General features: G+C 41.3%; 1 protein-coding gene across 1 annotated transcript; it reads right to left on the bottom strand.

The window, feature by feature from the left end:
• On the bottom strand, positions 1 to 11299 carry LOC137342659 (ras-related protein Rab-39B-like). Its single transcript, XM_068006716.1, has 2 exons — positions 10949 to 11299; positions 1 to 1192 (listed from the first exon to the last, which is right to left on the bottom strand). Exons 1-2 carry the CDS (start codon positions 11161 to 11163, stop codon positions 772 to 774), a joined length of 636 nt encoding a protein of 211 aa, XP_067862817.1. The 5' UTR covers positions 11164 to 11299; the 3' UTR covers positions 1 to 771.
• Positions 11300 to 14374: the final 3075 nt, after the last annotated feature.

The following is a 14374-nucleotide window of genomic DNA, read 5'->3' as shown; positions in this document are numbered from 1 at the left end:
GAAGGTGCCAATATTTCTTTAATATTATTGAGTATAACGGCTTTTGAAAGTATTTTTCCATTTACTTTAAATAGACAGCTATTGCCTCGTTACACAGATTTAATCCATTGTTGTATTGTGTTATTGTTTTACCTTCCATAAGAGGAACCTCTGCAGTCACAAAAGGCAGCTTGCAAGATAAGTTACCAAAGTCCTGAAGTGTACAGACCAACAAAACGCAAACGGCAGAAATAATAGAGGCTGCAAGTCAAGCTCAATTACATGAAATTCTTGACATCTATACAACATATCAACATAGGAATGATATCACCATTAGGCTGCACCAGCCAAAGAAACAAGATTTTTAAAAATCCAATTTGGAGCTTCTCTTCACTGCCTGAGCATCTCGGAATAGAATGTTGCTGTTTAATGAGAAGACCCCATGATGACCAAAACCTGTTATCCAATTCCTTTCAAACACTGTAGGATGTAAGGAGCATGAATCAGTACCCAAGCAAATTCCCTCTTAAAGAATTACCTCCCCTACTGGAATTTGCACCTCCACACCAGCCATTGTTAGCAAGTTGCGCGGTTAATGATTGCTCAGGTGAAGCTAGGTTTCGAAATCTCTTGCATTGTTAATTCCGTATCTTATATAACTTATGTGATTGTATTTTATTCATTACCTTACGGTAGGGTAATGAATAAAATACAATCACACAATGCACATATTATTGTAAGGGGCTGATCTGCTTCTGCTATAGTGACTCATTGATTACACCCTAAGCCAAGTTAGCAATTGCAATCACTTTGTTTTTCCTCCTTTGGGAAATTCAATACCCTTGGATTAAATCCTCGTTTGACTCCATCCCAACCATGCTCAAATGCAATCTCTCCTACTTTCATTGAATCATAAATACATTGTGTTAATTTCATAAATGCTTTGTCTACATTGGTGTTATTTTTGGCTGAAGTCTCGAGGTAATCCAAACCCAGTGTGTCTGCCAACTTCTCTGCTTCTTCACGGGACACTTTACGTTCTGCAGTTAAGTCGCTTTTATGTCCAATCAAAACGAAGATTGTCTTGTTTGGATATACGTGGGTATTGACTTCCTTCAGCCATTCCCTGATGCTCTCAAATGACTTCCGATTGGTCACATCAAACATCAGCAGACCCCCGACAGAATTCCTGTAGTAGGATCGAGTAATTGATCTGAAACACAACATTGTTTTAATTGGACAACAGTTTAGAAACAAATTAATAATTTATCATGAACACAATGACTCTAGACACATTCACAATATTCAGGTGGGCACATGGTGGCTTTGATTGTTCTTCGCTCCCTGCGTCTATACACGGAAGTTGCCCAATTCAGCAGCCGCTAACGTGATTATTTTCTCTTCCTCATTCCATTTCTCCCACCCTCCCGTTATTGCCTGGCTCAGGAGGCAGGCAGGTAACCTGTTCCTTGGCAACTGCCAGTGACACTGGTGTGACTGTCAGTGGGATGTCTCTCTGATATTTGTCCTCTTCATTACTGCTCAGTGACTCCCTAGAAAGTTTAGTTGAGCTCAAGAATTAAGAGTCTGGCAAAACACTTGCCTCATATACTAATTTACTCCAGGTATTCCCACAGCCCAGGCCCTACAGCTTATGAAAATGGACTGTGAACCTTTAATGCCCAATTACACATGCAATGGAGCAAAGATAGATTCCAAGTAACCTAGAGATACCACAAGCGTGAAAAACATTCTCCAGCATAGATCAGACACTTCATTATATTGCGTGCATACCAGTTTGAAACCCAGGCCTTAAGGATCAAGCTTCATGCAATACTGGTACAAGGGATTACACTACTAGGCTTGGAGTGAAGTCTTTGCTGGAATCACTCCCTCATTGGCAACATTACTCCAGTGCCAACTGAGTTTTGGAATTGTGTTCAGTTGCTATAATTGGCATCGAATTGACAATCTGATTATTTTCTCTCTTCCTCTCCTCTGGGTACAGACCCATTCTCGACTATAGCTTAGTTAGCTCCTGCTACCTCACTCATGCTGGAGCCTAGACAGTAATTGCCAGCACATTTGGTCATGGGAACATTGCAGCCAAGCCTGACCCTGTCATCGCCCAACATTCACACGTGCATTTTACAGCGATCAGGAGTAGCAGCCTGACTGATTCTCTCTTCCCCCCCCCACCCCATCCCCTGCCTTGGGACCCTGAGGCCAATTGTAGTCCCACCACTTGCTTCCCTAAGAGGCTTCAACTTGTAATTTTTCTAGTGTGTAGGATCCAGTAAGACATCAAACAACCCATTTACCCGCTGAGGTACTGGGCAGAAGACTCAGAACACATTCTCGATCATTTTTACCACTCTTTCCTCCATTAGGTTTCTAGGACAGGGTACTTTAGATTAAGAGTATTTCTTTTACTCCCCCATTGGGAGTTTATCCAGTGAGTAGTTGAGCCATACAGGTGCCTGGCTCAATCCCCTGTCTATGCTTGCTTAGCTGCTCTCAGGTGAGGGAAACCACATTTGGCATCAGCACCCATGAGTCACCATGCCCCAGAGTTCCATATTGCTATCCAGCCAGAATTCTGCACAAGTGGATCTCTGGTGAGAACTTGACTGGGCTTGGTTGTGGTGTCTCAGCAGTTGAATAGCTGACAGATTCATGATCTAGGCTCATACATTGAAAAACAGCCACTCGGGCAAGATATCGGAGATTGCCTAACAAAAAGAACCATGCACCAGCAAGTAATGACCATCATGAGGATAGAAGAAGGAGTGGTGAGATTATAAGAGAGAAAAAGTAAAATGACTTCTCTTTTCTCTCCTCCCCTCGTTGAGCATTATTCTGCTTTAAGACGCCAAGATGCTGACGTCAGAGCTAGGTGAGGCCAACATGCGAGTCTGATCAGCACTCAGTGTGGATTTCAAACGGGTAATGTGGGCTCGGGCTTGTGTGGTACTCACCATGACCAGTGAGGTTGGTTCAATGTTGCTGATCAATGTAAAAGACGACAGCTCTGTTCTTTGTACCTGACAATTCAGAAACCAGCTCTGGACTCTGAACAGTATACACCAGCTCTAAATGTGGCTGGATATGTAGTGTTTCTACATTTTGTAAAACCTTTGTGACAAGGTTTTGCTGGCACTTCTGTTTGGTAAACAATTACTGAAGATTCTCTAATGGTTTCCCAGTTGTCATTCTGAATTTATTCTAGTCAATTGCATCACCCTGCGTTCTGTGCTAAAAGTAGCATCTGCAGTCTATAACTAGTCCAAACCAATCTGCAGTGCGTGTGCCAAAATGTTATTACCACAGTTTAAAAGGTGCACTGTCATCAGGAATTTAAGTTGTGGGCCAAAATTTCCTTTTATGGAAACAAACCTCCATCTCCATTCAACATCATAGATTGAGTTCCAGCAGAACACTTCAGCAATTTAGTGAAGATTATGGGGTAAATTTTAACCCCACGAATGGGTGGTTTGGGGGCAGGCGGGAAGCTAAAATTGTAAAACCCCGACCCCAACTTGCCTCGAACCCGCCCACTTCCAGTTTTAACTGAGGCAGGTCGAGGGGAGGGTAATAAATCCCCTCTCAGGAGCCGGGTCGGTCAGTAAAATCTTTTAAGAAGGCTGCGGGCCTCCATTTTGACAGGTTTTTTATTTTTAAGTCCTGGGGGCCAGGATTCCCGGGCTTAATCAATCTGGCTGCCCTGTCGGGCGAGGTACACACGCATACAGCACGAGATATGGGGCCTCTTCCTGAAGGTAATCCACCTGAGCAGACCAGCCCCAGGACTACCTGCTGAGGAGGCAGCTCCCAAATGCATGAGAACCTGTTGCTGCTGTAACTTATTGCAGTAACAATTTCCCCTCCACAACCCTCAGCATCCCAGACTGGGGATGACCATGTCTCTGCCCCCAAATACCCCTCACTCTAATGCACAGAACTGTATATAACTACTTAGGACGCTCATTGCATTTACCTCAAATCATTGTTAAATGTGCACTATAGCATGTACACCGTATGAAACCATGTCTTAAGAGTGCGTAAACTGCTTGTATAAAATAAAATTGCAAAAATGTACTACTGCGATAATAACTGTGGACAAGAAACTCCCCAGTCTCTACAGGCAACAGTGCAGGGGTTAGGCTGTTCTAAGCCATTACCATTTTATAGAGAGCTTTTGTACTTGTACCATATGAACAACATTAACAAAGTAAATGATGTACATAGCTGTGGTAAATCCATCAATCCAGTAGTGGACTTCTGAAATGAGACATGAAAATATTAATTGATTGCTTTCAGAAGCTATATCTAACAGTGGGCCCACTTAATGTAAACACAATCAGAAATTCAAGACTTCACCCTATGGTGGGCATTCTGCAATCTCGATCAATCCCACAGATTATGGAACACTGTAGCCAATCTTTACCACTCCAACAAATTGCACCCTTACTCTAGTAAGTGCCATACAGTTGGGATAGTTGGGTTTAAAATCCTGCAGTGTGATGTTAATAAGAAATGCTTTAAATAAATGGGCTAATATCTTTCTTTAAATAGTAGGCAAAGGAATTTCATTCAAATGTGTTAACAACAAAATGGAGCATACAAGTCCAAGTGTCTCTAACCATTTGGCAGATCTTTTGTCAAATCCAGTTTTATTATAGAGATGACTTGTAATTTTGGTCTTTTATGTACTTTTTAATAGTAAAGGCCAGTTTATTTAAGATAAAACTAGAACAAAATCTAGATACTATCTGGCCTATAGGAAATACTAAAATTCTGGCCATTGAATTTTCCATGTATGGACGGGTCACTTAACACAAGTAAATTATAAAATTGTATTAAAGCGCCCAAAGAGAGGCCGCCATATTGTGCTTAGTTACTTGGAAGTCAAGATGTAACATGATTAATTCAAACACCAAATTCTCCACATTGCTGGTCTGTAGGATCTGAAGCTGCTTTGCTCCTACCTCAGCGATGACCTGAGATATTGTTGCCCAGTGTTCAAGTAATCGGAATAACATTTCATAAACTATAAAAATTATACATTACATAATTTTTTCGGCATGCCTATTGACACCACCGTGTCAGCCAATGAGTTGGAGGTGGGACGGGATTTACAGTCAAACAATGTGTTTTACAGCAAACAAAGTTTATTTACTCAGCAAACAGTTGAACACACAAGGTCTATTAACAGCCTATTTTTAAAAAAAGTCTCGACGAACTGCAACCAACAGAATTTATGTGCATGAAATCAATTGCATTCACTTACAGCAGGGTCTCCAGGCGTGATTGATGGGGAATTCCCCAATCATCTCCATTCTGGCCGGGAACAGTGGTGTCACCATATGCAGCTAATTTTTCCTCTACTTAGTTCATGAAGGTCCTAAATTTAATCCACACTCTGCGCTGTATTAACTGCAGTACACTCACTGCAATTAATACAGCGCAGAGTGTGGATTAAATTTAGGACCTTCCCAAACTGTGTGGCTCAATACTACAATAGGCAATACATTTATATACTGAGCCACGGAAGAACTAGGTGCTTTCCTTTTGTTTGTTCAGGTAAATTTCAAATTTAGGCAGTGCCCTTTTACAAAGTATTTTCTGAACAAAAGGGCAGACAGAATGTGTCATTTCCCCACCCTAATGGCCAGTGGACAAGTGCACTGTCTGAGGTACTTAGTCATACAGATCAGGAAGGCACTAATTTTAATTCTGGACACTGCAAAATTAACTACTCTAACCCAGGGCACCAGTAGGGGCATCACAATTGGCTCAGTGCTAAGCCACACAGATCAATTACTGATCCATGCCAAGTTACGTGATCGAACCGCAGACAGCAGGGGGGTGGGGTCCGGCAACTGCCCTCCATATCCTCAGGCTAGGTAAGGGAAAATTCATTCAGTAGTTCCTGTCCCTGATCACTATGTTGTGATTACTGCTCAAAAGTATGAACATTTAAAGGGGAGGACAAGATCAGGCTTGGCTTTCTTACTATATGGATTCACATATAAAGACTACTTAGAGCTGCCTTGGAAATATACCCCAGAGTGAGTCAGCATCTTTAGAAGAGGAGGGGAGAAAATTGGAGAAAAAAAAGTGATTAGCAAAATATATTTATTGAAGGATGTTCATAAGTTGGAAGGAAATACATAGGCTATTTTTTTCCCCTTCTTTAAATGTTCCTCCTTAGCCCAATTCACCTGAAGGTGGTGGCTCATGCTGGGTTCAGTTTGCAGTCACCCTCCAATATTTGGTTAATCTGGTTTTTAAGGCAGACTGTGGTCGCTCTTCATGGGTGAGCGGGGACATTGCGTGTTGGAGGGCCATTCAACCATGGAGGCTTAATTCTAACCTGGGTGCACAAGCATGGCCCTCCAGCAGGGGTCAGTAAACAGTGATCAGGATTGGTAACCCGGGATCATCATTATTTTTGTTCCCTGGCTGAACACGTGCTCCAAATCACCTCAGTTGAGATCAGCTAATTCCTGAACTGTACGGCTCAGTGTCATATTACATGATATTCATCACTGACCCATCAGACATTTATATAGGTTTCTAAACTAGAAGTTATTAGCTTTGTGTATTCAATAATCCAAATATGGATAGTGTGTTAAGGTCTGCTTCAAAAAAGATGGAATCACATATACAGCAACCTTTTTTAAACAATGTACAATACCTGCTTAAAGATTATTCAGATAAATATTTTAATTGGAAAATACTAACAGTTGTTAGACTTGTGCTTACAGTAAGGGAATGTTCACCACTTCTCAGAGTATTTCAAAATTACTAGTTTTCAGTCAAAGCTTGAGTTTTCTCAGAGAGCTCTTCAAATGGATCAACCATCTATACAGAACTTAAAAGATCACAGTTTCAATTCCTGGTCTATGCTGAGTAAACTAATTGCAGCCGAGATGGCATTAGGAGCACTATAATTTGCTGAATCCCTGGTTTAGGCAGAAAATATTCCAGCTCTCGTGTTTCTGTTAGCTGTCTAGCAATCTCTGCTGAAAGTGTGTCAGAGATCTATGGGTAAATCCAGAACTGGACTTGACTGTAATACTCCCTGCAATTGACTGGCCGACCAATATTCACCTCCAAGGTTCACATGGGAATAATAGCCACTTGAGTGAGGAACCAGAGGATGACTGGCATGACAGCAAAGAATCAATACCTCAGAAGGGGAGAAAAAAATAAAATAAGATGCTTAACCAAAAGAGTTGAGATCAGAAAGATGGTGATCCAGAAGGTTTTTGATGTGTCTCAAACTAATTTTATTCCCTGGAAATAAATATCTATCTAGAAAAAACAGGGAGACATCTATTTCTAATTCTAGCGAGGAAAAAAAAGTTACACCAAACAAATGTTTATTTTCTCCCTGCCTCCACTTTCCCTTTTTCCCCACCCCTTCATCCCTCCTCTTCTGTTACTGGTGATTGATGCCTTCAACCACCTAGGTCTCGCGCACTGGAATTCCCATACTAAACCCAGCACCTCTCTACCTCCCTTTCCCCTTTTAAAGGCCCTTCTTAAAACACATCTTTATGACCAAAAGGTTGGTCATTTCCCCCACCCCCAACCCCCCCAATATCCACTTCTTTGGCAGCCTCCATTTTTCGATTATACCTCTTTAATTAACACTATGATTATTTCTATATAAAAAAGACACTATATAACAGCAAGTTATATTGTTGATGCTGAATTGCCTTGTGTGTATGGCCAGTGATCTTGTCTGTCCATCTGGCTGTGAGGGACAATCACAGCTCACCTTTATCCAAAACCCATACATGGGCATTTCCAGTGGGTATCTGTTGGATAGCGATCAGGGGGTTGGAAATCTGGTCATTCTTTAAAATGGCACTTAATTGTCTATGGAACGGAAGCCAGTTGTAATGACCTGCACACAAAACCTTGCATACAAATAAGTCAGAACTATTGGTGGTCCTAAAAACTCTTTCATAATTTGTGTGCCACCTAAAATGAAATCTGTTCAGATCTTGACAATGACTGATCTCCACCAATTTCAACCACCCCTGTTGAAGGAGTGGTCATTTGAGAAATAAGAAATTGTGAATGTATATCTTGTTCTATTCCCTGCAAGTTATGTCCTAGCCCCAGAGAATAGGCAGTTGATGGTTTGTTAAAAGCCCTCTGGGGAAATCAGTATACAGGTGGATGTTTTCCATCGGCATTCTTCCATTAAGGGATACCCCGAACCCAGGCCTTTGCATTTCATTATAGCAGTAAGGCGCAGAGGTTTACTGTATGGAAATGATATTTGCTGCTAATTAATTTAACTTCCTCATTAACCTAAAAAGTATATACTTGGTACATATTATGGGGTACACATTGTTTTATGCTCGAGAGGCGACTGACCTCAGTCAGAATTTATCGTATGGAGATTCTGATCGATTTCAATACTTTCATTAATTCAGTATCAGCTTTAGATTGCGAGCTTGGCACATTTGGAAGCACTCTCGCTGCTGAATCAGAGGGTTGTGGTTCCAAGTCCTACTCCAGGACAAAAATCTAGGCTAGTACTCCAATGCAGTATTCAGGGAGTATTTTTCAGAAGTGCCATCCTTTGAATGAGATTTTAAACTGTCCATTTCTTTGGTTCAGGTGGCTGTCAAAGATCCTTTGGCATCATTCTTCCTCAACCAACACCAAAAGCAGACTGATTAGTTATCCATCCCATTGCTGCTAATGGGATGTTGCCAAGTGGAAATTGGCAGCAGCATTTGTCTACAGTTATTGCACTTCACAACGATTCATTGCAAATCACTTTGGGACATCCAGAGAGACATAATAAAGGCAAATCTTTACACATCCTATTTTGTGAGCCCATGTATGAGAAACTAAATAAAAATTCCACAACCTTAAAAGAGATGGACATTCCTGCATTTGATCCTCATTCTCTCAAGATGAGGCAGCAACTTGAGCCCTCTACCCCCGATGGTTATGAAAATAAGGAATCACTGTCATGGATTCACCAACTTATTTGAGGATAAACACCGGTAAACCTTCCAAGAAGAAAAAAAAAATTCTTTTGTCCATGAAGGTGATCAAGGGGAAAAAAAAAAGGACATAAGATAACAGCCACATCATTCAGTCCTGGCTAGCTGCATCCCACAAATAGCAACCCACTATCCCAACTGGATAAAAATCATTGAGTATTTGGCCATTATCATTGTCAATAATTCCTTTTCATATATATTAATTGGTATAGTATTAACTACTTTTGGTAACAGTCTAAAATGCAAATCTGCTCCTATCAAGCAGAAGGAGGGACTTATCTAACCTCTGGTCTGGCTTTAGGCTTTCCAGTTTTGTACTTATTTACTCGAGTGGATGGGGAGAGGTCATGGTGTCAGACTTGGCTCAGTTGGTAGTGCTCTCACCTCTGAGTCAGATAGTTGTGGATTCAAGTTTCCACTCCAGAGACTTGAGCACATAATCTAGGCTGACTGCAGTGCCAGTACTGAGGGAGTGCTGCACTGTCGGAGGTGCCGTCTTTCAGATGAGATGTTAAACCGAGGCCCATCTGCCCTCTCAGGTGGACATAAAAGATCCCATGACACTATTCAAAGAGAAGGGGAGTTCGCCTGGTGTCGTGGCCAATATTTTATTCCTCAACCAACATACACTAAAACAGGTTATCTGGTCATTATCACATTACTGTTTGTGGGACCTGGCTACATTACAACAGTGACTACACTTCAAAAGTACTTAATTGGCTTAAAGAGCTTTGGAATGTCCTGAAGTTGTGAAAGGCGCTATATAAATGCAAGTACTTTCTTTCTAAACTACCTGCTTGCATTCATATTATCCCAGCCTCTAAGAATTTACAAAAAAAAAGCTACAGTACCTTCTCGCTCCAGCTTTTTTTCTCAAATGGGAACAAATTTAGTTCTATCAGGCTATAATGTAACTAAAAGCAGTTATTATTTAGTTTGTAACTTAAAGGAAGGCGTTTTCCAGTTAGAACCAAGAGTCTGGTAAGAACACTCCCTAATTCTGACATGCACATTTTTACCGGCGCTACACCAGGAGCTGAAGGATGGAACTCGCTGGTTTGTTTACTTCCTGTGTGCGGAACGGGAAAAGCATTGGCGAGCGGAGCACACACAGACTCGTTTCTTAAAAGGTATTAGGAGGATCCAAATTGGTTTACAGTTCATACAGTACGTCCCTGAAATTCAGATCAACTTAAATCAGACCCTGTTTAATTTCCAGTTTGGTTCTGTATTTAATAAACAACGTTTTAATAAACAACGGATCATGAAGATACTGTGTTATTTGAACTTATAATTTACAACTCATCCCCTAATGCAGCTGTTCATTCCTTCCCCGTACGCCCTGTCCTACAAATATTTGACTTTCGCAGATTTGACTGTAGGATTAGCAGAATTATCATTGATAAGGTAAACTGAACCTCTAACATTTAAACACTGACTTACAGTTTCCAACTTAAACCATGTGCAGTATTAATTTTCAACAATTTCCTTCTGTAAAATGCCCCACCTTACATTAGACAACAAAGGAACATGCAATACACCCAGACACTGAATGCAATCTGGGCACAAATATAACACGGGCTTCTCAGGGGAGTTTTCCTTTTAGGACATTTTCGTAACCCCACAAAAAAAAGGACTGGATTAACGCTACATTCACCCAATGCTAAAAATGTTATTTTTAAAAATATTTTAAAGGATGCAGCCACTTTACGGAAATATTTCAGGAAAAAAAAAGTTTGTATTGGAAAATGACCAGAAATGTCACCGTTGTTCCAAAGTTTTAAGTTGCCACCAAAGTAAAGTAAGCATTACTCAACTTGTCCAAAAGCTTTTAAAGACATTATTCCTGAAACCACAAAAGTTTCGTAACGTCTGCGCCGATTGAAAGGGAGGTTTGTCAGTTTAAAAACAGCACAAATAATCGCACTGACCTGAACCGTTCTTGGCCAGCGGTGTCCCATAACTGAAGTTTGATCCTACAGCCCGGCTCAACTTCCAGCAACCGAGCGTAAAAGTCCACCCCCACGGTGGGATCTTGAATCTCGCTGAAAGTCCCATCGGTAAAACGCTTGAGAATGGACGATTTCCCCACTGTGGAGTCACCTAATAAAATAACCCGAAACTGGTACTGCCATATCGCATCCATGGCATTTTACAACAGGAACAAGTGTACGAACTCAACCTTCTTAATGCCGCACAAACTAAACTTTCTTTATAAGATAGTGAAAAATTATGCCTGCATTCTCTCCATGACGGAAGTGGATATTATTGGGTTAGTCCTCGCATTGGCTCATAGTTTTCCCGTATCATGTGACGACTCCCAGCAACTAAGAACTACGTGTTGGGCAGGTTCAGCTTTATCACATTTGCGTTATTACAAACCCAAGCGGAGGGGGTAGGTGGGGGTCTGTTTAAAAACAAAATGACAACATTTTTCAAGATTGGGCCTCAGTCTTTATCTTGGAACGATGCTGTGAACATAAAAATTCAAAATTGAGAGCTACACCTGAGTTTGAATGTAGAGCCAGATCTGATCCTGGGAAGTTCTGACATGAACGGCTTGTTATAGATAATTTAAAGGTAAGCAGGCAGTTTGACTTGGACTGTGAGCTCAGAACCCATATAACAGGTTTGCAATGAATAACCTCAAACAAGACTAATCAACTTCAGATGATTGTTCCCCAGTAAACTGCCAGCAAAAGTAATTGATGCAGTGTTAATTAACTTAAAAAGGAGCCTTGGGCCTGGTTAAGGTGGCCATTCACAGGTCCAGGTTGGGCGTGGCCCGTGGGGGCGGTCGCTCCAACTGTCTGCCTCTCTTCCGCGGAATTCTCCGCGCCCGGGTGGCCCTAGAGATGGAGCACGCGGTGTCTGCCAGTACGCTTGAGGCCTTCAGCGACCGGTGGGCACCGCAGGGACTGGAGTACATCCTGGACCGTAATAATAAAATTTTAATTTGACACTTTTTTTGTTTTTTTGGGGTTTTTTTGCACATAAACACACCCTAAACCAAAGGGGGGCCTAAAACACACAAAAAAAGACAAAATAAAAAAAGGGAAAATAAAAATCTAAAAAAAAGAAAAAAATTGATGCAGAGTTAATTAACTTAAAAAGGAGCCTTGGGCCTGGTTAAGGTGGCCATTCACAGGTCCAGGTTGGACACGGTCCGTGGGGGTGGTCGCTCTGGCTGCCTGCCTGTTTCTCTGCCGCAGCCTTGTCCGTGCCAGGGTGGCCCTGGAGAAGGAGCAGGCAATGTCTACCGGTAAGCTTGAGGCCTTCAGCGACCGGTGGGCACCGCAGGGACTGGAGTGCATAGTGGATAGGGACAACAATATTGTTTAGTTTGATAAGTTATCTTTCCTTTTTTAGGGTTTGGGTGTTTGTTGTTTGTTCCACCTCAAAGGGGGCACTTGTGTTTTCCCCAGTGTCACCTTACAAAAAGCTTTGCTTTTTACCAAAATGGAAAAAAAGTCATAGCCTGATGGATTGGATTGGATTTTCATCAGGATGATTCCCTTAACACGGGCTTCACTAGTATGACAAGAGCATGGATCTATTTTATGCAGACATGTAATCGGAGGAGGAGGCTGAGTGGGTAATTACACCATTGGGTGGTACTGAGGAAGAGAATGAAGATCCCAAATTTGATCCATGGTCTATATTGAATTAACTGATTTCAGCTGGGTCAGTGGTTAGAGCACTATAATTGGCATTAGTGTTCCAGGCTACTTCTGATCATTACCCAGTGACCCCAACTGTAAATTGCATAAGTAGATTGATTTTAGAGTAACTGAACTAGCAATGAAAGATTGATTGTGTGGACAAGATAGGTGGTGTGATAGCACAGCACCCTGGTATACCAAAACACTATGGCATGGAGTTTCTACATGTCTCCGCAAAGCAGCATTGTAGATAAAGCCATACAAGGAGCAAATGAGATTCTGGAATGTATATATAGGGGTATTCAATACAAAAGCAGTGATGAAAAATCTGTTCAAGACATTAATTAGATCATAGTTGGAGCACCCCATTATAAAAAAGATGCAACCATGGAAAAGGTGCAACATAGATTTGTTAGGATATGAGGGATAAGAGGATATAGTTGAGAGATTTGAAAAACTAGGACTGTTTTCATTGGATGAGAGAAGGTTAAAAAGGGATGATCCAGAAGCTTTCAAATTATGAAAGGATTGAACACATAATGTTGAAGATGAAAACATAAAATTACAAAGTGATATTGATGATTAGGTGAATGGGCAAAACTGTGGTAAATGGAATTCAATGTAGACAAATGTGATGTCATCCACTTTGGATCAAAAAAAGGATAGAACAGGGTACTTTCTAAATGGTAAAAAGTTAAAAACAGTGGATGTCCAAAGGGACCTAGGGGTTCAGGTGCATAGATCATTGAAGTGTCATGAACAGGTGCAGAAAATAATCAATAAGGCTAATGGAATGCTGGCCTTTATATCGAGAGTACAAGGGGGCAGAAGTTATGCTGCAGCTATACAAAACCCTGGTTAGACCACACCTGGAGTACTGTGAGCAGTTCTGGGCACCGCACCTTCGGAAGGACATATTGGCCTTGGAGGGAGTGCAGCATAGGTTTACTAGAATGATACCCGGACTTCAAGGGTTAAGTTATGAGGAGAGATTACACAAATTGGGGTTGTATTCTCTGGAGTTTCAAAGGTTAAGGGGTGATCTGATCGAAGTTTATAAGATATTAAGGGGAACAGATAGGGTGGATAGAGAGAAACTATTTCTGCTGGTTGGGGATTCTAGGAGTAGGGGGCACAGTCTAAAAATTAGAGCCAGACCTTTCAGAAGCGAGATTAGAAAACATTCTACACACAAAGGGTGGTAGAAGTTTGGAACTCTTCCGCAAACGGCAATTGATACTAGCTCAATTGCTAAATTTAAATCTGAGATAGATAGCTTTTTGGCAACCAAAGGTATTTGGAGTTAGATCACAGATCAGCCACGATCTTATCAAATGGCAGAGCAGGCACGAGGGGTTGGATGGCCTACTCCTGTTCCTATGTTCCTAACAGGATACATAGACAAAACATTTTTTACTGGCCACTAAATCAGAAATGAGGGAGCATAAATTTAGGATCACTACCAGAAGCATTAAAGGGCCACTAGAAGAACTTTTTCATTCAAAGCATTATTAGAATATGGAATACATAATCAGAGTCAATTACAACATTTAAAAGGGAACTAAACACAATGATAAAAAAAAACAGGGAAATGGGATTAGGACAGCTTACGCTGATATGAAGCTAGCACTTGACATGGACATGATGAGCAATTGGCCCCTCTGCTGAAATTTCTGATTACCCACATGATATGCC

Source organism: Heptranchias perlo, chromosome 26 (assembly GCF_035084215.1).
Source record: "Heptranchias perlo isolate sHepPer1 chromosome 26, sHepPer1.hap1, whole genome shotgun sequence".
Classification (NCBI taxonomy): Eukaryota; Metazoa; Chordata; class Chondrichthyes; order Hexanchiformes; family Hexanchidae; genus Heptranchias; species Heptranchias perlo.
The sequence above is the reverse complement of the archived record's forward strand: the minus strand, read 5'-3'. Positions and strand labels throughout refer to the sequence as shown.